At 41.5% G+C, this 23302-nt stretch overlaps 1 protein-coding gene across 1 annotated transcript in view; it reads left to right on the forward strand.

Annotated features, from left to right (window-relative positions):
- Positions 1–23302, forward strand: part of ANKH (ANKH inorganic pyrophosphate transport regulator) — a 163638-nt gene that overhangs the window by 74605 nt on the left and 65731 nt on the right. Inside the window, exons 2-4 of the mRNA XM_056520951.1 lie at positions 7764–7980; positions 8980–9098; positions 13299–13382. Of these exons, the coding sequence (XP_056376926.1) occupies positions 7764–7980; positions 8980–9098; positions 13299–13382 (420 nt within the window). The remainder of the gene's footprint in view (positions 1–7763; positions 7981–8979; positions 9099–13298; positions 13383–23302) is intronic.

The raw sequence follows: 23302 nt of genomic DNA on the forward strand, positions 1-23302 counted from the left end.
TTAGTTGAGTAGGTTGGAAAGTCAGTGTTTTTTTTTATAGCACTGGGGGTATTTGTATTCTGTGTTATGTTTTTATGTCTGTATATTGAATAGCTCAAATAAAAAAAAGCATAAAGTAGATGTGGGCTATACAAGAATATGCAAGTGTTACTAGGATTACATTACATCTTCCTGTCAGACATTCTCTATCACGGTGAATTCTTTCTGACTAAAATACACACTGGAAGAACTCTAGATCAATGACAAGTTTTTTGTGGTAGACAGACAGTGACAAGGATGAATATAATATAATGAAGGCTGCCTTACTGTCATTAATAGCTGTGTGCTATAATGTTACATTACCATTTCACTGAATGTCTTCGGATAGAGAAAGGCAGAACATTGTGTTTTGCATATGTTAATGGAAACTGTTATCTCTTACCCTTCTCTTACTGATTTGTAAAAAGTATTTGCAAGGAGTTTTGGATGTTGTAGTCCATTAACGTGGATGCCCACGAACAACATTTATTACCTCTCCATAATGTGTGACCATTTGAGAGGTCCAATCACTGGGACTCTCTGCAATCATACGAAAGGGGGTCCTGTGTCCCCTCGCTAAATTAAAGGGATACTCCAGCACTAAGACATCTTATCCCCTGATAAGATTCCTGATCGCGGGGGTCCCACCGCTGGGGACCCCCGTGATCTTGCACGCAGCACCCCTGCTGCCACGCTTTATCCCATAGGCTTGCATTGAGGGGGTGGAGCCGTGACGTTACAATGCTCCGTCCCCATGATCGCCATAGGCTTGCATTGAGGGGCTTGCATTGTCATGCCCCCTCCCATAGGCTTGCATTGAGGGGGCTGAGCCTGACGTCACACGGGGGTGGAGCCATGAGGTCACAATGCTCCATCCCCGTGATCGCCATAGGCTTGCATTGTCATGCCCCCTCCCATAGGATTGCATTGAGGGGGCGGAGCGTGATGACACACAGGGGTGGAGCCATGACATCACAATGCTCCATCCCCGTGATCGCCATAGGCTTGCATTGAGGGGGCTTGCATTGTCACGCTTGCATTGTCACGCCCCCTCCCAGAGGCTTGCATTGAGGGGGCGGAGCGTGACGTCACACGGGGGCAGAGCCGTGACGTCACAATGCTCCGTCCCCGTGATCGCCAGTAATCAGACCCAGACTGAACACACTCCAGGGACTGATTCTAAAGGGGTGCTGCGTGCAAGATCACGGGGGTCCCCAGCGGCAGGACCCCTGTGATCAGGCATCTTATCCCCTATCCTTTGGATAGGAGATAAAATGTCTTAGCACCAGAGTACCCCTTTAGGTGGTGATCATATGTGTCTACTAGGGCTGCACGGTATATCGCAAAAGCAATCGAACCGCGATTTTTGCTTTTTGCGATATAACGATATGGCCCCTCGGGAAAACTTGCGATTATCTTCTCGGGCCGACTCCCCTGTGCTGCTGCAAGCGGGGGGCGGCCAGAGCAGGTAAAAACGAATTTAAATACTGAAAGTCAGTGTTTCCCTACCAGGGGGCCTCCAGCTGTTGCAAAACTACAACTCTCAGCATGCCCGAACAGCCAAAGGCTGTCCGGGCATGCTGGGAGTAGTAGTTTCACAACAGCTGGAGGCACCCTAGTAGAAAAACACTGAGCTAAGTAAAAGGGCACAGGGAGGAAAAAACTAAAACTTTTGCTCACTTACTCCCGGTCCCTGCAGATGCCGTTCGTCTACGTGCGGTCCGATGTCTCCTCTCTTTTCCATACAAGCAGTAGGACCTTAGGACCTTTCCCTTTTCAGCCAATCACTGGCCGCAGCGGTGTCACGTGTCGAGCCAGTGATTGGCTGATGGGGAAAGGTCTTTTTCAGCTGCAAACACACTAGGTTTCCCGGATCCCGCTGGAGATTTGAAACGGGGGGAGGGAGGAGAGAGAATGTGTGATCAAGAATGTGACATGGGGAAGAGAATGTGATAGTGGATAAGATTGCGACGGGGGGGGGGGGGGGGGGGGATGAGATGTGACCATGGGGGGGTGAATGTGACAGGGTGAAGATAGAAATTAAATTGGGGAGATGTGAAGTGGGTGGTGGGCATAAAATAGGTGGATAGATGTGAAATGGACGAGATTGTACATGAAATGGGGGGATTTCACCATTTATTTATTTTATCGCATCACATTTCGAAATTGCAGTATTTAGGCCCATAATCGCAATCGCACATTTTCCCCATATTGTGCAGCCCTAGTGCCTACTGCTTTAATCACTGTCTATGGGACTGACTGCTGTAGTTCCTTATTTCTGCCCAAGCAGCCAGACCTCCAGCCATTATAAACTTTTCACCTATTGACAAACTTGTCACTTCTACCCATGAAAGTGCAGCCAGGGCAATCAAAACAGCACGAGAGAGAGCCTGGGCTTTGTACCTGCTCTGCTTATGAGCCCGTCTGCCTATTCCAGAGGATCCAGGCTATGAATGAAAGATTCAATACTTTGTGTATAAAGAAACATTCTTTTGTATAAACATCTTAAAATGAAATGCCACTTCACAGGAGAAAGTAGCTGTCTTATTATCTTTATGATATCTTTATGATCTGTCTCTAATACGTTATAGAGTCAGTCTGTTTATACCGTATGAAATTAAATGCATGTTTTTTTTATGTTACTGAGGCACTAAATATTAATTTGTATCTTGGGTAAAGTACAATGTAAATAAAATAAAGTTAATTATATTATAAAATATAAATCTAATATTGAATTATATCTAGTCTGTTCTCCAAATTATCATGACTGTAATATAGTTTGATTTTATCTTGATATGGTAGACAGATGGCAAATAATTACATTTGTTACATTTTCAGCCTTAGCGTTCATCATTCATATTTTTTCTAATTATGGCCTTGGTGCAAGGCCTAGGGTTTAAGAGCTGATACAATAAAACTACTCCTCCGTTTTATTACAGGAGTTGTGCTCCACTGTGGGTCTATGGAGCTTGTCTCCTGCAATAAGTTGTGATAGGCAGAGGAGAGAAGTGCACGGTGCACAGCTATTTCATAAAGGGGTATTCCAGACAAAACTTTTTTTTTTATGTATATGAACTGGCTCCGGAAAGTTAAACAGATTTGTAAATTACTTCTATTAAAAAATCTTAATCCTTCCAATAGTTATTAGCTTCTGAAGTTTTCTTTCTAACTGCTCAATGATGATGTCACGTCCCGGGAGCTGTGCATGATGGGAGAATATCCCCATAGGAACTGCACAGCTCCTGGGACGTGAGTCATCAGAGAGCAGTTAGACAGGAAACAGCAACTAAACTTCAGAAGCTAATAACTATTGGAAGGATTAAGATTTTTTTTATAGAAGTAATTTACAAACCTGTTTAACTTTCCGGAGCCAGTTGATATATATAAAAAAAGTTTTGGCCTGGATAACCCTTTAAGATTAGTGAAGTCCTAGCACTGAGAAAAATTTTAACATGCCAAAAGTCTTTTAAATGGGAGTAATAGTTCAGATCAGTTTTAAAACTACTAAAAGTTCAGAAGTGACTTTCATTTGCAGTTGATATCTGCATTAAATAGTTTGTATTCTATCCATTTGTGTTGAACTAGGGCTTGGGCTACAAGCACCTAAAGGTTCTGTCATTGAAGAAATGTCATTACATTACCCAGACAATCCTTCATTACATGACAGAAGGGATCACTGTGACCCAGTTCATGAGTTTGGGCAATTGTCCAAGTACAGTGACTGTCATCACATTTCTATATGTATGCTGTGGCAGTACCAGAGAAGAAGGCATTCCAAACCACTTTTACTCACCTTCCTCTGCCACTTGCTGTAGAAGATTTACTAAACACTGAAGAGTAAAGGCTTTCCATGTCTCATTTTTAACAAATTAAGTCTGTTGCGAGGGCGGTCACACACTATACCTGTGGGTTAGTGCTGGGTGGTATGACCAAAAATGTGTATCACAGTATTTGTCAAACTTATGGCGGTTCCACGGTATTTGACGGTATTTTTTTTTCCCACTCATTTCCCCCTTACCACCATACTCTCTCCCCCCTCGAATGAATTATCAGCCGCAGTGCGCTGGGGAACTAATCATGTATGACCCGTGGGCGCTGTCCTGCTTTTCCTCCCCCCCACTGAATGAACGAACTGGAAGCTGTCACCTCCCCCTGCAAGTGCTGAAAGCCAGTGGGCTGTGGGCGCTGCAGAGCTTCTGATCAGAAATTCTGCAGGCCCACTGGCTTTCAGCGCTTGCAGGGGGAGGTGACCGCTTCCGTTCTCCATCCTGCGCCCGCAGCTCACAACTCATTCATTTCCAGCGCCACTGCTCACAGGAGGAAAAGGAGATCAGTGCTTGCGGGTAACATTCATTCATTCGGTGGGGGGTAGGAAAAGCAGGAAAGCGCCTGCGGGTCATACATGATTAGCTCCCAAGCGCACTGCGGCTGATAATTCATTCATTCAAGGGGGGAGGAGCCCGACCAGTATTGCGGAATAGTGAAAAATTCATACCGTACAGAAAAACACGCCGGTATTCGGTATGAACCGGTATATCGCCCAGTACTACTGTGGGTCCTATCCTAATCCCATGCACTTGTGCAGCTGCAGCTTGGCTGTGATAAGGCTTCCTTCCAAAGCACTGGGTGGAAGTGATCATCACAATCACACCCTATTACTTCCTCCCATCGCTCAGTGTCGCAGCCACGTAAAAGGGGAGTACGGCTCAAAAGGGAGGGATGAAATGATACAAGTGGGGTGATAAAATGGCACAAGGGGGTGATGAAGTGGCACATGTTTGCGGGGGCGGGTGAGATGGGACACACGTATGGAAATGGATCCCACACCTTGCGGAGCGAGCAGTAATGGCCAGAAATTCAGCAAGCATGAGATTTTAAAAAATTAGTCCTGTGGATGGCTCTAAACTGTACTAGCAGCCATACTTACAAAATAACATTTTCTGTTTTATTTGGTATCCTTTATAGCTCAATACATCACACTGCCACTTACCTATCAGTTGATACATTTGAGATATTAAAATTGTACATAAATTTTTGATTCATTCATATTGGGGGAGATTTATCAAAACCTGTGCAGAGGAAAACTTGCCCAGTTGCCCATAGCAACCAATCAGATTGCTTCTTTCATTTTTCACAGGCCTTCATAAAAATGAAAGAGGCAATCTGATTGGTTGCTATGGGCAACTGGGCAGGTTTTCCTCTGCACAGGTTTTGATAAATCTCCCCCATTGTTTTTTTTCTTCTTTGTCGCTTTATACCAGTAATTGCTTATTATAAACTACCCCTCTCCCTAAATTTGACTTTGTTCCTGGGACTAGATCCGTGCCCGCATTTTGCTGCCTTACATACATCATTTACTTATTTTTACTAGGAATCATTATTTCTATTATACAAGATAAAAAAATATTCAGGAATGAATGAAAAAAAGGCGCTGCTAGACGCGCCGCATCACTTCCAGCAGTCACTAGGTTCTCAACAGTTGAAAAAGAAAATCAATCATTTTCTTTTGTGCAATCATTTTGTCTAGACTTTACTTTCAATCATTACGCCATATAATTTGTGGCTGACTTTTATTCCCGCCTGTAAGATTGTGTTGTGCATAAAATACTATGAATGTAGGTGGCTGGGAAAATGTACTGAATGACGTGTTACTGAGTGTAAATATATATATATATATATATAATGTAGGGTCACATTGCTTATTACTGGGTAATTGATAGTAATGCATTCAGTGGAAGACTGGTTCATGTAACATATGAAACACTGCAGCTTTGCCAATGAAGTGAGTAGTGATGAGCGGCATATGCCATATTCGAATTTGCGATATTTCGCGAATATATGGATGAATATTCGTCCTATATTCGTGAAATTCGCATATTCGATATATTCACGGTTATGGATATCTATCTACCTACGCATATGGATATCTATCTACCTATCTATATTATCTATCTATCTCCTAATATTCTTTAGTGACAATATTTGCGAATATGGGGATATTTGCGAATATTTGCGAAAATTCGCTCTCCAGTCTAATCCAGTAAATAGTATAGGAGCCTTCTTAAGACCACAAGCTGGAAGCAGGGAGGGATGAGATCACTGTGATGTGTTCTGTGGGGGAAAAAAAATTACGAATATTCGTAATTGTGAATATATAGTGCTATATTCGCCACATTCGCGAATATGCAAAATTCGCAATAAATAATCTAATTGCGAATATTCGCGCTCAACACTAGAAGTGAGTAGGTTGTGGCAGTGTTCAGCACAAAGGTATCTGTGTATGATAGATGAACTTAAATGGCACACCCTATGTGTGTGGGGGGGGGGAGGGTATAAATTCGGGTACATTGCTAATAAATAAAAAAATCCCCTCCTCTGGGTTAACCCTTTACATTTTTTTCCCTAACTATGCCTATTGTGTACGATATTAAAAAAAATAATCCCTACTTATCTCCAGTGCTCCCGTGGTGCCTCAGATGTCTTGCTCCAGTCCCCACATGCAATTGACTTTCTGAGTTGCAGTTTAACTGTCGGGTCCGAAAAGCACCTTGGACCCAATGTGTCATACTGTTGTTCAGTGAAACGCTGGCCGAAGCGGGACGTCACTGTGGCCATGGATTTGCCGAGCTGCAGTTTGACAAGTTTGGCCAGGTGCTTTCCAGGCCCCAACACATCATGCTGCAGCTCAGGAAGATGACTGCACGACCAGAGCAGGACACCAGAGGCACCTTGGGAGCACTGAAGTAGAGGTTTATTTTTTTAAATCCCAGACAATGGGTATAGTAAGGAAGCCCCCCCCTCCCTTCTACCTGATAACCATTTGACTCCAGTTTGTTTTGAGCAACATTGGCCCTTATTTACTAAGAGTGTTGTGCAGTTTTCTTTGTGGGTTTTAATTCCCTACAATTTATTTTCCATGGTATTTACTAAGGTTTCCCTACATTTTCCACTTTCCCTACATTTTGCTTTTTTTACACATGCTCTGATCTGTAGGGTTTTCTGGTAAAATCCACCACATTTTATGTGGAAATCTTAGTAAATATGTTTTTATGAAAATGTCGAGAACACGCCCCTTTTCGGTGACCACGTCCCCTTTTCACAACCGCCACGCCCCCTTTTTAGGGTTTTCATACCAAAATGGAGAGTTAGTCGGATTTTTTCAATTCTGGCGCAAATTCTGGTGCAGGCAGAATTTCTGGCGCAGTGCACCAGAATCTGGCGCACGACCCAACAAAACATGTCGGGTTTGCAATAGTAAATAAGGGCCATTGTTGTTCACATTGGCCCAGATTTATCAAACTGTTTGAGAGAAAAAGTGGAGGGATTTTCCCACAATAAACAATCACAGCTCAGCTAACAAGCTCTGGTAAAGTGAAAGCTGAGCTGTGATTGGTGGCTTTGGGAAAATCACTCCACTTTTTCGCTCATACAGTTTGATAAATCTGGGCCATTATCTGCTTTGGAATCGAGTCACATGAATGTTTCATAAGGTGCACTGCTGCAAAAAAGGCATAATAAACTTTACTTGTAGAAGCCACACACGACCATTAAAGAGGGAATGAGATTCTAAGTTCTTAATCGCCACTTTTATTGTCTTTATCATAAATAGGAAATGGTTTGACCAATTGCTATGCGAATGATGCAAATTTAGCAGATAGTATGTCTTTTCAGTGCTTATTTAGATACATTGTTACATGTAGTACTATATACTTAGTTTGACTCTATTTGTTCTTCAATTCTTCCAGGCTTTGAATCGGGGTATAGCTGCCGTTAAAGAAGATGCCATTGAGATGCTTGCCAGCTATGGTCTGGCATATTCCCTGATGAAGTTCTTTACTGGTCCAATGAGTGACTTCAAAAATGTAGGACTTGTGTTTGTCAACAGTAAGAGGGACCGAACAAAGGCTGTACTATGTATGGTGGTGGCTGGCATTGTGGCTGCCATATTTCATACGCTCATAGGTATGTACTCAAATTATTATTATTTTTTTTTGCTTGGCTATGTTTGCACAAAAAGCTGCATTTAGTCATAGAAGCCAACTTCTAAATACACAGCTAATGTCATTGAATTCCTGTCTTAGGCTGCATTCACACCTCATTTTTTACATATGGGTGCCGGATCCGGCTAGGGGAGGGGAAAACCTGGCGCTCCCCTACCCCAGCCGGATCAGCCCATGACTCCATTTACTTTAATGAGCCGACCGTAGTCAAACGGTGACTCCGGTTGGCTCTTTTTTTACCTGTATCTGGTTTTGGACCGGACCTAAAACCGTAGTATACTACGGTTTTAGGTCCGGTCAGGAAACCGCATACGGGTCAAAACTGAGCCGACCGGAGTCACCGTTTGACTCCATTAAAGTAAATGGAGTCATGGGCTGATCCGGCTGGGGTACGGGAGCACCCAGTTTTCCCTCCCCCAGCCGGATCCGGCACCCGTATGTAAAAAACGAGGTGTTTAATGCAGCCTTAGGCTTGTTCACACACCGTTTCTTTGAGTATTCTTTTCAGCCATTTTTCACATTACATGCAGTCTTTTCAGCTGCTTTTTTTTTGCTGTCTATGGCTCAAAATTACGCTCAAAAAGGATGTATGAACATAGCCCTATGGTGGCTATCCCACAACATTGTTTTTCTATCGTAATTCTATTGACAATGGTAAAACAGGACACGCTCGTACCATCCTCCCCATAAATGATATGTCTGAGGTCAAATGTTTTCTGGCATGATCTTTGGTTAGTGTAGGATTAGCCTTGCACCCTCTAGTGACACTTAAGTACCCCTAGGACATGATCATGTATTATTAAAAGCACTAGTACTTCTTAGAGACCTGATGTACCCTTTGTATATATATATATATATATATATATATATATATATATATATATATATATATATACACCACTTAGTAATATACATCTGTTACATAGAAACTGCATATATTCTTTTTTTTATTCATTTACAGCATATAGTGACCTGGGATATTATATCATTAACAAGCTTCACCATGTGGATGAGTCTGTGGGCAACAAAACACGGAAGGCCTTCCTTTACCTGGCAGCATTCCCCTTCATGGATGCCATGGTAAGCAGTGTAGTATAATATGATGTACTTTCTTTACATATGTTCTTATTTAATTTAATTTTTGTGAGCCTTCATGGAACATTTTAACTTTATATGGTAAAGATATTGATCATTATGTATGTTTGCCAATGAGAGATTTTATAGCTATAAAAGGTGGCCAGAGTTCTACTATTTATGGCCAAAGGTGGACATCCTACTTTGTTGTAAAGTTCAGGTGTAGCAAACATGTACAGTATGAAACATTTGAAGTGGTTATCCAGGAAAAAAACTTTTTTTTATATATCAACTGGCTCCAGAAAGTTTAACACATTTGTAAATTACTTCTATTAAAAAATCTTAATCCTTTCAGTATTTATGAGCTGCTGAAGTTGAATTTTTTTTATTCTGTCTAAGTGCTCTCTGATGACACCTGCCTGGGGAACTGTCCAGAGTAGAAGCAAATCCCCATAGCAAACCTCTTCTACTCTGTGCAGTTCCCGAGACAAGCAGAGATGTCAGCAGAGAGCACTGTTGCTAGACAGAAAAGAACAACTCAACTTGAGCAGCGTATAATTATTGGAAGGATTAAGATTTTTTAATTGACGTAATTTACAGATCTGTTTATCTTTATGGAGCCAATTGATATAAAAAAAAAAGTTTTTTCCTGGAATACCCCTTTAAGCACACAGCCAAAAATGTAAGTAGAATGCCACCTTTGCTATAAGTCAGTTTTTGAAATGTATCTTGTGCTAAATCTCCCCCAGTCAACTATATAAGGCTAGGATTCCACTGAGGTTTTTGCACTACCTTTTTTTAAGGCTTAAAAACATCAGAAAAACTGCCACAGTTTTTCCCTGCGTTTTGGCTTTTTGTCTGGCGTTTTTTTCTTGCACTTTTACCTTTGTGTGGAATTTGCCTTTTTTTTGGCCCCTTTGGCGTTTTTTTTTTTGGGGGGGGGGGGGGGCCTTAACAAATTTTTTATAATAAAATATTAATACATTTCTAATAAAGTGTGTGTGTTTCACTTTTTTTTTCCTCTATTTTTTACATTTTTAAGGTAGTACTACTACTCCCAGCATGGAACAGACTGTTCCATGATGGGAGTAGTAGTACCTGTACTAATAGACAGATTGCCCCGGGTGTTACTCCTGACACCCGATGTCATCGTCCATAATATAGTAGAGATGTGGAGCGGCTCTATACAGTGCTCGCATCTCTTCTCTGTACTCCAGCCAGTGATATGAATAGAACATCACTCATTCATATTTTCTGCCCAGAGTGGGGATTGGCCGGATGGTTGTAGCCAATCACCACTCTCAGAGGGAAATATGAATGAGTGATGTTCTATTCATATCAGTGGCCGGTGTACAGTGCAGAGATGCGGAGCGCAGGAGAAAGCCGCTCCGCATCTCTTCACTAGATAGGACGATCGCACCGAGTTTCAGGAATGACATCCGCTGTGATCTGTCCTTAACTGCAGGTACTACTACTCCCAACATGGAGCACACTCTGCTCCATGCTGGGAGCTGTAGTACCTGCATTAATAGACAGATTGCAGCAAGTGTCACTCCTGACACCCGCTGTGATCTTCCTGTATAATGACAAAACGGGGGCCACTGTGTTTTTGAAGTGAACCTTACAGACAGAACATGCTGCTGTTGCTGAGGGCACCACAATATAGATAGGCATGCTGTTTCCAGTGGTCTGTTGCTTCTGCAAGTATGTACAGTAGTTTAGTCAAACTTACGTACGGCACAGTGAGAGAGGAGTCCATCATATTTATTCAGCACTGCTCCTCTGTCCATTTGCTGATGACTGACAGGCTTCACTCTATGAATGGGAGAATCCGAATGAATACGTCAGATTCATCACTTGCCGCACTGGGCGCATACTGCAGACTTCAACATGTACTATGTATCTGCATATGAAAGACCGCTGGAAACAGCATGTCCGCATGGTACGGTGACGGACATGCTGTTTCCAATGGTCTTTCATTTGCAGCAACAGCAGCATGTTCTGTCTGTTAGGTTCCCTTTAAAAACACAGCGGCCCCCGTTTTGTCAGTCACATATGTATGTTTTTATGCACCAATTTTATCTTTATCTTATGCTGGTGGACGCTCTTCTATGATCCCCTGCACTGACGTATATATACACCTATTCATATTTTCCACAGAGAGCTGTGATTGGCTGGAACCATCTGGCCAATCACAGCTCTCTGTGGGAAATATGAATAGGCAGTGCAGGGGACCATACAAGAGCGGCCGGCTGCATCTATAAATTATACAGAAGGATCGCAACGGACCTGGGGCGATCTGTCAATTACAACATGTACTACTACTCCCATCATGGAACAGTGTGTTCCATGTTGTGAGTAGTAGTACTAGCTAAAAAATTAAATAAAAAAAAGGTGAAAAACACACACACACTACATTTTATTATTGTCGGCTACATTTTTAATGCTCTGCCGCACACACAAATTGATCCCTGTTTAAAAATGTTGTTATAAAAAAGATACTTATTGTTAAATACAATTTTTTCCATCACTACTGTATCTTTTTTAGAATTGTTTTTTAATGGTAGCCTACGAAATTTTATTTAAAAGGTATCTCCATCACTTTTTTGGATCGCTAAAGTCCAAAAAAGAATAAAAACCACCGGCAAAAATGCCAAAGTTAAAACCAACATGGCGTTTTTCCTCTCCCATAGACTTCTATGGGATAAAAACGCCACGATTTCTGTGTAAAAAAACGCCAAACTAGGATTTGTAGGGCATTTTTGAAAACCAGCCCAAAATAGCTGAAAAATGCTATAGCAAAACTATTGTCTTGCAGCTAACATCTGGATGTAGCGTTTTGTTTTCGCAGAAAAAACGCTGTGCGGCAAAATGGGCGTTTTTTACGGCGTTTTTGCTTGAAAATCCTCAGTGGAATTCCAGCCTAAGAGCTATTATAGTGGAGTGTAGGCATCTATACGTAACATGTCAGCCACAATGTGGTAGATAATGCAAACCCATAGAGCAGTGGTCTTCAACCTGCGGACCTCCAGATGTTGCAAAACTACAACTCCCAGCATGCCCGGACAGCCGTTGGCTGTCCGGGCATGCTGGGAGTTGTAGTTTTGCAACATCTGCAGGTCCGCAGGTTGAAGACCACTTCCACAGAGCATGACTGCCGAGTGCTGAACAGCATAGGGGGAAATTTATCAAAACCTGTGCAGAGGAAAAGTTGACCAGTTGCCCATAGCAACCAATCAGATCGCTTCTTTCACTTTTAAAAAGACCTCTGAAAAATGAAGCAATCTGATTGGATGCTATGGGCAACTTTTCCTCTGCACAGGTTTTGATAAATCTTCCCCACAGAGTTTAAAAACCTTCTAATCTATCACGTCACTCACTAAAAAATGTATGTTATAGCCACTTAATTTGATGGTATTTGGTCTGACATTTAAGTCACAGACATTAGAATTATGCCATCAGAAACTGCCAAATATTATAGTGTGTCAAGAAAATTTCATGTCTATGGGGACAGACTTGACTATTAAAGGGGTAGTCCAGTGGTGAGAAACTTATCCCCTATCCTAAGGATAGGGGATAAGTTTGAGATTGCTGGGGGTCCGAACGCTGGGGCCCCCTGCGATCTCTCTGTACGGGGGCCAGGCTCTCCGGCCAGATAGCGGGTGTCGACCTCCGCACGAAGCAGCGGCCGACACACCCCCTCAATACATCTCAATGGCAGAGCCGGAGATTGCCGAAGGCAGCGCTTCAGCTCTGCCATAGAGTTGTATTGAGGGGGCGTGTCGGCCACCGCTTCATGCGGAGGTCGACACGCCCCCTTCCCGTGGGCTATCGGGGCTCCGTACAGTAGATCGCAGGGGGCCCCAGCGGTCGGACCCCCCGCGATCTCAAACTTATCCCCTGTCCTTAGGATAGGGGATAAGTTGTTCACCACTGGACTACCCCTTTAAGCTACATTTCACATCAGGAATTTGGTCTGTCACTTCTGTGTCTGCACCAAGAGAAGCAGCACTAGAGGTGCTTAACAAGCCTTTATGTATCAAGCCCATTTAAGCAAGGCCTGCATGCATGCTGAATATAATAGTAATAAAATACGGTATCATAAAACATATGTGTGATGCAAAATCAAAAGAATAGAACATTTTAGAAGATGTTTTGTACAGTATTGTAGACAATTATAACTGACTGACTTTTTTTTTCTTAAAGGCCTGGACACATGCTGGCATTTTACTAAAGCACAAACACAGCTTTCTGGTTGGATGTGCCTCCATCTCTGATGTCATAGCACAGGTGTGTTTGTTGTGTTTTTCTGTGATGTCATAGTACAGGTGTGTTTGTTGTGTTTTTCTGTGATGTCATAGTACAGGTGTGTTTGTTGTGTTTTTCTGAGATGTCATAGTACAGGTGTGTTTGTTGTGTTCATCTGTGATGTCATAGTACAGGTGTGTTTGTTGTGTTTTTCTGTGATGTCATAGTACAGGAGTGTATGTTGTGTTTTTCTGAGATGTCATAGTACAGGTGTGTTTGTTGTGTTTTTCTGTGATGTCATAGCACAGGTGTGTTTGTTGTGTTTTTCTGTGATGTCATAGTACAGGTGTGTTTGTTGTGTTTTTCTGTGATGTCATAGCACAGGTGTGTTTGTTGTGTTTTTCTGTGATGTCATAGTACAGGAGTGTATGTTGTGTTTTTCTGAGATGTCAAAGTACAGGTGTGTTTGTTGTGTTTTTCTGTGATGTCATAGTACAGGTGTGTTTGTTGTGTTTTTCTGAGATGTCATAGTACAGGTGTGTTTGTTGTGTTCATCTGTGATGTCATAGTACAGGAGTGTATGTTGTGTTTTTCTGAGATGTCATAGTACAGGTGTGTTTGTTGTGTTTTTCTGTGATGTCATAGTACAGGTGTGTTTGTTGTGTTTTTCTAAGATGTCATAGTACAGGTGTGTTTGTTGTGTTCATCTCTGATGTCATAGTACAGGTGTGTTTGTTGTGTTCATCTCTGATGTCATAGTACAGGTGTGTTTGTTGTGTTTTTCTGTGATGTCATAGTACAGGTGTGTTTGTTGTGTTCATCTGTGATGTCATAGTACAGGTGTGTTTGTTGTGTTTTTCTGAGATGTCATAGTACAGGTGTGTTTGTTGTGTTTTTCTGTGATGTCATAGTACAGGTGAGTTTTTTTTTTTTGCTCTTCTCTGATGCCATAGCACAGGTATGTTATGTTGTGTTCATCTGTGATGTCATAGTGCAGGTGAGTTTATTGCATTGGCCTTATCTATGGTGTCATATCAGAGATAAACATGTTCTTTTGATATCATTCATACTGTCTGACTCAGCAAAGATGAGTATGCTCAATTAAGCTGTCTATTGTCTCATAGCTTAGGTGAAGTTTGTTATACTGAGCACTTTTTTATGTCATAGTACAGACGAACATCTTTTATTGAGGTCATCTCGGATGTCATAGCAGGCTGGAATGTTCTATTGAGCTAATTTTTACTTCATCGCCTAAAGGGGTACTCCGCCCCCAGACATCTTATCCTCTATCCAAAGGATAGGGGATAAGATGTCTGATCCTGGGGGTCCCGACGCTGGGGACTCCTGCGAACGCTGTTGTGCCACCCCAGGCATCCGATGCATGGAGCGAACTTCGCTCTGTGCCAGATGACCGTCCGTCACGCCTGTGATGTCATGAGCCTCCGACGCTGCACCCGACGCTCTAAACGAATGCCAGGTGCAGCAGGGATAGGGGATAAGATGTCTAGGGGTGGAGTACCCCTTTAAGACAACTTTCACTTGATAATATTGTGATCAGTATTTGTCAGCCAACATCTTTCCTGATCTGCATCCTCTGCTGGTTTTCACTTACAAATACTGATGCTAATACTGACCAGAATACTGCTGTGTGAAGGGGCCTAAGGATAAGTATTGGCTGTCAGCTATTAAATGTTTAAGGACAGGTAAAGAGTCAGCAAATACCATTGTCTGCATCGGAGTCTGGCAGCAGCTAGGGATTTTGCTGCACCAAGTGCACGGCAGAGTTTCTGGAAGGAACCTGTTCATTGTTTTGGTGGAATCCGTGCGGATATGCATTTCTGTCAGTGAAGACACCACACATGCGAAAAGACCAACGCCAACTAAATCAGTCGTTGCCTGCTGCACACATTGGGGGAGGTTTATCAAAACTAGTGCAGAGAAAAAGCTGACCAGTTGCCCATAGCAACCAATCACATTTCTTCTTTCATTTTTGAAAAGGCCTCTGAAAAATGAAAGAAGCGATCTGATTGGTTGCTATGGACAACTCAGCAACTTTTCCTCTGCACAGATTTTGATAAATCTCCCCCGTTATGTCCACCGAGAATTTTTCAGTGCGGATATTCTGCTATTTGAATGGACCATAAGGGCTAGTTCACATTTGGGCTCAAAGCTCTGTTCACAGAATCTGTTGAAATGGTCTGTTTTTTCTCTGCTCAACTCCTGCAAAACAACGAACACTAGACAGAAACCAGATGCACCCCATTTAAAGTCAATGAGACTCCTTTGTGTCCGTTGTGCAATCGACCATCCGGGTAAGTTATCTTGCATCTGTGATGGAGCTTTCAAATGCAGATGGCAACTTATGTTAAGAACAAGATTAGTCTATGGTGGTGTTCTCCCCCGGAAAGAATGTTGCTTAATGTTTTTTGCATTCCTTGTTTTCTAAAAAAAAATAAAAAAAGGTAAATCAGTTAGATGAAATAGAAAACAACGCATTTCTGTCTGGACCTCAGAGACAGCAGGTGTCGAATACCGCGAGATAGAACTAGTGAGTTGTGATGAATTAATGGTCCAGCCTATATAGCTTGATATTTTCCTCTTGTAATAGCAAGAGACTAAATGCTAGAGCTGTTCTTGAATGCACCAGCCAAGGGTTGCCTAAAGTTCTGCTACTCAACTTCGTATACAGATTCGTTTCATATATAAATTGTAAAATAACCTCATAAAACGATAACTTATGAATTGTAAAATAACCTTATAAAGCGATAACTTGTGAATAAACATTTTTATATGACTGGAAAGTATAATGTGGTTAATGATTGCCTCCTCCGTGAAGCGGAGGGAGGGGTTAGAATAATTAATAGGGAAAGGCTTCATAGGAAAAAAAAAAACATACACCATTGAATTACATGTTGACTAATGCCAGAAGTCTGACCAATAAAACAGAGGAACTGGAGTGGTTGATGACTGAGGAGAATTATGACATAGTGGGTATAACAACGATAGCTGTGACTGGGCGGTCAAGATACAGGGTTATAGTCTATTCTGGATAGATCGGACAAAATGGAAAGGGGGAGGAGTCTGTCTTTATATAAAGTCCAGTCTGAAGGCCGCACTGCGGGTGGATATTTGGGAGGGAAATGATAATGTTGAGTCATTATGGGTAGAAATATATGGAGAAAAAATAAAAACAAATTCGGATAGGGGTTTGCTATAAGCCACCAAACATAAGGGAAGAGGCAGAAGATCAATTACTGAGGCAAATAAACAAGGCAGCAAATCAGAATGATGTGATAATAATGGGGGACTTTAACTATCCTGATATAAACTGGGAGACTGAGACCTGTGAATCTCATAAAGGAAACAGGTTTCTGACTATAACTAAAGACAATTATCTGTCCCAAATGGTGCAGGGCCCGACCAGAGGGGGCGCCCTACTAGACTTAATATTAACCAACGTACCTGACAGAGTAATTAATGTGCAAGCAGATGGACACCTAGGAAATAGTGATCATAATATAATACATTATTACTTGTTCTTCAATAAGGGAATCTTTCGAGGGGCCACAAAAACAATGATCTTTAGGAAGGCAAAGTTTGATCAACTCAGAGAAGCCCTTAACATTATAAAATGGGATAATGTCCTAAAAAACAAGAATATTGACACTGAATGGGAGACTTTTAAAAAAATCTTAAATTCTTACTGTAAGATGTATGTACCTTATGGGAATAAAAGGGTCAGGAATAAAAGAAAACCAATATGGATGAATACAAATGTTAAGGGGGCAATAAATGACAAAAATAAAGCATTTAAACTACTAAAACAGGATGACAGTGAAGAAGCATTAAAAAGCTATAGAGAAATATGTAGAATATGTTAAAAAAACAGATAAAGGCTGCAAAAGTAGAGACAGAAAGACTCATTGCCAAAGAGAGTAAAACTAACCCCAAAATGTTCTTTAACTATATAAATAGCAAAAAGGTTAAAAATGAAAGTGTTTGCCCTTTAAAAAATGATGAGGAAGAAATTAGGAATCGACCGATTATCGGATTGGTTGATATTATCCGCCGATTTTCTAAGTTATTTGTATCGGCATCTAACCTTGCCGATAATGTGTCCAGTGCGTGCTCCCCCAATATCTGCTGCTGTGCGGCCCCGCTCCGCTGTCCCGTTCTCCAGATCGCATCATGGCGTCCTAAGGAGGAGTATGTGACACACACGTCACTCCTCCTCCCCTGCACCCAGCGTAACGCTACAGAGGAAGCAGAGTGAAGTGTATGTCCATAGGACGCCATGATGAGATCGGGAGAACGGGACTGCGGAGCAGCAACACCCGAGGACAGCCGCAAGTGAGCTGTCTACAGGAGGAGGAGAGGGGGGGCTGCTGTCTATAAGGGGGGCCTGCTGTCTATAAGGGGGGGCTGCTGTCTACAAGGAGGGAATATCGCTCTAAGTTATCGGCTATCGGCCTGAAAGTTCACAGATTATCGGTATCAGCTCTAAAAAATCAATATCGGTCAATCCCTAGAAGAAATTATAGACGGGGATCAAGAAAAAGCAAATATATTAAACAAATTCTTCTCCACTGTATTCACCGAGGAAAATTAGATGCCAGGTGAAATACAGCGAGATAAGGTAAACTCCCAAGTACAGGTCACCTGTCTTACCCAGGAAGAAGTACAGTGCCGCCTACAAAAAATCAAAATAGACAAATCACCAGGTCTAGTTGGCATTCACCCCTGTATTATAAAGGAATTAAGTAATGTAATAGACAGACCCCTATTTTTATATTCAATGACTCTATAGTGAAAGGGTCTGTTTCCCAGGACTGGCGCGTGGCAAATGTGGTGTCAATATTTAAAAAGGGGTCAAAAGGTGACCCCGGGAATTATAGATCTGTTAGTTTAACCTCTGTTGTATGTAAATTGTTTGAGGGTTTTCTAAAAGATGCTATTTTGGAGTATCTTAATAAAAATAAATGTATGACTCCATATCAGCATGGATTTACGAAGGATGGGTCCTGTCAAACTAACCTGATCAGCTTTTATGAGTAGGTGAGCTCCAGACTGGACCAAGGGGAATCGCTGGATGTTGTATATCTGGATTTTCCCAAAGCATTTGATACAGTGCCACATGAAAGGTTGGTGCTTCAGCAGAGAGCTCTGTGTTCCAAAAAGAAAATAATTTCCTCTGTAGTATACAGCAGCTGATAAGTACTGGAAGGATTAAGATTTTTTTTTTATAGAAGTAATTTACAAATCTGTTTAACTTTCTGACACCAGTTGATTTAGAAAAAGAAAAAAAAAAGTTTTCCACCGGAGTACCCTTTAACCTCTCCCACACATTTCTTGCTCTACTTGTACTACTACTATTCGGGCCAAAGTACAAATGTGTAATCCTATCAGAGGGAATGACATTGATGGACTAGTGAATGAATGAGATCTCGTGACAGAGTGCCTGTCTGAATAGTAGTAAATGTATTGTGAGTGATTTTCAATAATACCACTCTCCTGCTATAAAAGGAAGGGATTTATTGATTTCTTGATTAGATTATGTTGTTACAATCTGATTATTATGTAGCGGTTACATTAACATCGCTCTTTATATTCAATCTGAAAGGGAAAACCACTGTCACTTTATCTATGGGTAGTAATGTATCCACGAGGTTAGCATGTTGAATGATCAGCATGCCTGGTACAAGATTGTGAGCAATTTCCGAGAATAAGATTTTCGGCAATTTTCATTATTCCAATTGCTATGTTTTTTTTTCTATTGTAATTTAAATGTATCCATTGTTCATACTGAAGGTAGATCTGTGAGATTACATGGATAGAACAACTGCCTGTCACTATTTACTGTGTCAGACCCTGCATTTACATTATAAGTAATATCGCCCTAGAAGCCAATGTGAGCGCCATGTCTTTGTAAAACTAGTGAGAAATGCCGTAGGAAAACCTATTGGCAGTGGCAGCAATTTAGACAGTGCACACGTTTCTATAGTGCACCAGACAAGGTGACCTGTCTCTCAACATCATGGAACTCTATGGGGAGATTTATCGAAACCTGTCCAGAGGAAAAGTTGCCCATAGCAACCAATCAGATCACTTCTTTCATTTTTAACAAGGCCTCAGCAAAATGAAAGAAGCAATCTGATTGGTTGCTATGGGCAAATGGACAACTTTTTCTTTGCACAGGTTTTGATAAATCTCCCCCTATTAGTTCTGTTCTTCAGATCAGCATTAAGGGTATGTTCACACTGAGGAATTGGAGAGGAATTTCCACAAGTAATTCTGCTCGCTTTTTCCTCTCCAAATCATTCCGCAGTGAAATCCCCATAGAGTTGTGCAGAATTTCTGCCCCTCAGTTCACACTGAGGAATTTCCTCAAGCAGAATTCTGATGAGTAAGTCTGTTCCGCTTGAAGAAAGAACGTGTTCTTTCTTTCAGGCGGAATCAGCGTCGTTCTCCCATAGAGATCAATGTTATTTTTTTTTTTAGTCAGAAGCATTTCCACGCGGAATTGGCGTGGAATTGGCGCGGAATTTCCGCATGGAAGAAAAAAAAAATTTTATGAATAGAAATACTTGATACTCCTCCTCCGCATGAAACCTGCATTTCCGTGCCAATTCCATGCGAAATTCCGCGCGAAATCTCTGTGAGATTTGTGCCTGCTGCTAGATGCATATAATGACATTGCAGGCACAATTGGCTTTTAATATGTGTGTTTTATGAGATGGGTTTTGCCTTAGATGTTTTATTGTTGGAGGTCATCGATCACAGATCAGGATAGTATTCTGCATAGTAAAACCTCACAGTTAAATGGCTGTATCCATAGACTTAACTTTGTGGCCATTGTGTTAACAACATAGAAATACTGAGGTATCATTTAAATCTGTACACCAGTTCTGAGCTGAGCATTGCTGCTTGTCCATTTTAGGGATCTGTGGGGGTTTCAGAACCAGGACCCCAACTGATCAAAACTTAAAGGGGTACTTCACTCCACTAGCCAGCGTTCCAAAGTAAATGTTCCGAACGCTGTTTTCGTGCTGCTGGGGTCGGCCACGCCCCTCATGACATCACGGCCATGCCTCCTCAATGCAAGTCTAAGGGAGGGGCCGTGCTCCCATAGACTTCCATTTAGGCGGCATGGCCATGATGTCACAAGCAGCGTGGCTGACCCCCACAGCACGAAAACCGCGTTCATCTTTAATGGCAAAATAATGACTATAATGGCATCTGTGTAACAAATACAATGGGGCAAAAAAGTATTTAGTCAGCCACCAATTGTGCAAGTTCTCCCACTTAAAAAGATGAGAGAGGCCTGTAATTTTCATCATATGTACACCTCAACTATGAGAGACCTAATGAGAAAAAAAAACATATGCTGTCCAGATGGATTTTGTCGTGCTCTGGACAGTTCCTAAAATGGACAGCAGAGGTCAGCAGAGAGCACTGTGGTTATGACATGAGAGGAAATGCATTTCTTTTTGGATTTCTCTTTAGTATACAGCCCCTAAAAAGTACTGGAAGGATTAAGATTTTTTAATAGAAGTGATTTACAAATCTGTTTAACTTTCTGTCACCAGTTAATTAAAAAAAAAAAAAAAAAAAAAAAAAAGTTTTCCACGGGAATACCCCTTTATGTCTTCACAAGGTTTTCACACACTGTTGCTGGTATTTTGGTCCATTCCTCCATGCAGATCTCCTCTAGAGCAGTGATGTTTTTGGGCTGTCGCTGATCAACACGAACTTTTAATTTCCTCTAAAAGTTCTCTATGGGGTTGAGATCTGGAGACTGGCTAGGCCACTCCAGGACCTTGTAATGCTTCTTATGAAGCCACTCCTTCGTTGACCGGGCGGTGTGTTTGCGATCATTGTCATGCTGAAAGACCCAGCCATGTTTCATCTTTAATGCCCTTGCTGATGGAAGGATGTTTTCACTCAAAATCTCAGAATACATGGCTCCATTCATTCTTTCCTTTATACGGTTCAGTGGTCCTGGTCCCTTAGCAGAAAAACAGCCCTGAAGCATGATGTTTCCGCACCCCATGCTTCACAGTAGGTATGCTGTTCTTTGGATGCAACTCAGCATTCTTTCTCCTCCAAACATGACAAGTTGAGTTTTTACCAAAAAGTTCTACTTTGGTTTCATCTGACCATATGACATTCTCCCAATCCTCTTCTGGATCATCCAAATGCTCTCTAGCAAACTTCAGACGGGCCCAGACATGTACTGGCTTAAGCAGGAGGACACATCTGGCACTGCATGAGTTGAGTCCCTGGCAGCATAGTGTGTTACTGATTGTAGCCTTTGTTACTTTGGTCCCGGCACTCTGCAGGTCAATCACTAGGTCCCCTTGTGTGGTTCAGGAATTTTTGCTCACTGTTCTTGTGATCATTTTGACACCACGGGGTGAGATCTTGCGTGGAGCCCCAGATCGAGAGAGATTATCAGTGGTCTTGTATGTCTTCCATTTTCTAATAAATGCTCCCACAGTTGATTTCTTCACACCAAGCTGCTTGCCTATTGCAGATTCAGTTTTCCCAGCCTGGTGCAGGTCTACAATTTTAGTTTCTGGTGTCCTTCGACAGCTCTTTGGTCTTGACCATAGTGGAGTTTGGAGTGTGACTGTTTGAGGTTGTGGACAGGTGTCTTTTATACTGATAACAAGTTCAAACAGGTGACATTATTACAGATAACGAGTGGAGGACAAAGGAGACTCTTAAAGAAGAAGTTACAGGTCTGTGAGACCCAGAAATCTTTCTTGTTTGTAGGTGACCAAATACTTATTTTCCACCATAATTTGCAAATAAATTCTTTAAAAATCAGACAATGTGATTTTATGGTTTTTTTTTTTCTCATTATATCTTTCATAGTTGAGGTATACCTATGATGAAAATTACAGGCCTCTCTCATCTTTTTAAGTGGGAGAACTTACACAATTGGTGGCTGACTAAATACTTTTTTGACCCACTGTAAATCCAGACTAAACTCTCTGTGGCCCAGATTTCTTAATTTGCCTTAATCCAAAAATGTCTTGTTTTTCCATAACAACTAATTACTTAGCTTAGTTTTCAAATCCTAACAAGCTCTGGTAAATTTAAAGCTGAGCTGTGATTGGTTGTTATGGGTAAAACAAGACCTTATTGGATTCAGGCATATAGATTTCTGTTTAAAGAACCCCATACATTGGGGGTAGATATCCACTATTATGCATGCGTCACAGCCATTGTGTAAATTAAATATAGGCCAAAAGGGATGTGTGAGTGCAAACAATTTGTTTTACAGCTTTTGTTTAAAAAATAAAAAACAGCCATTGTAACTGGTCTTAGAGACATGTTAAATATTTTCTTCATTGTTAATATGGTGGGGTCTAACTGCTGAGATTGCTGCCTAATGTTAAACCCAAAGAGAAGTGCATGGCTGAGCACTGTTTCTCCCCATTTTCAGCTCTATCACATAGAGTATATTGGTGCCTTATATTCCCCTGATAAGTAATGCACCCCACTGGACAGTCACATGATGTAAACTAAAAAACTTGATTCATCACTCTAGGCCACCTTCTTCCATTACTTCATGTGCAGTTCTAATGCTCATATGCCCATTGTATTCATAAAGTAGAGATAGCACTCTCCGGATTTGAATTCGATAGATAGTGATACTCCAGCACTGTTTAAAATGCAATGCACATATGTTTCTGATGCAAAAGGATAATAAACATTGAAATAGATGTCCAAAAGTGATATCATTCACATTGTACCCATACACAGCAAGTTGTGATGCATTTTGAACAGATTTATGTTGTTGGAGACACGTCTGTCTGATTTTCCCATAACAACCAATCACAGTTCAGCTATCATGTTACCAGAGCTCCTTAAGATATAAAAGCTGAGCTGTGATTGGTTGTTATGTTAGTCTGCAGTGATGTTTTCAGCATAGTGTTCTACACTAGCTCTTCTAT

This window comes from Hyla sarda, chromosome 5, assembly GCF_029499605.1.
Source record: "Hyla sarda isolate aHylSar1 chromosome 5, aHylSar1.hap1, whole genome shotgun sequence".
NCBI lineage: Eukaryota > Metazoa > Chordata > Amphibia > Anura > Hylidae > Hyla > Hyla sarda.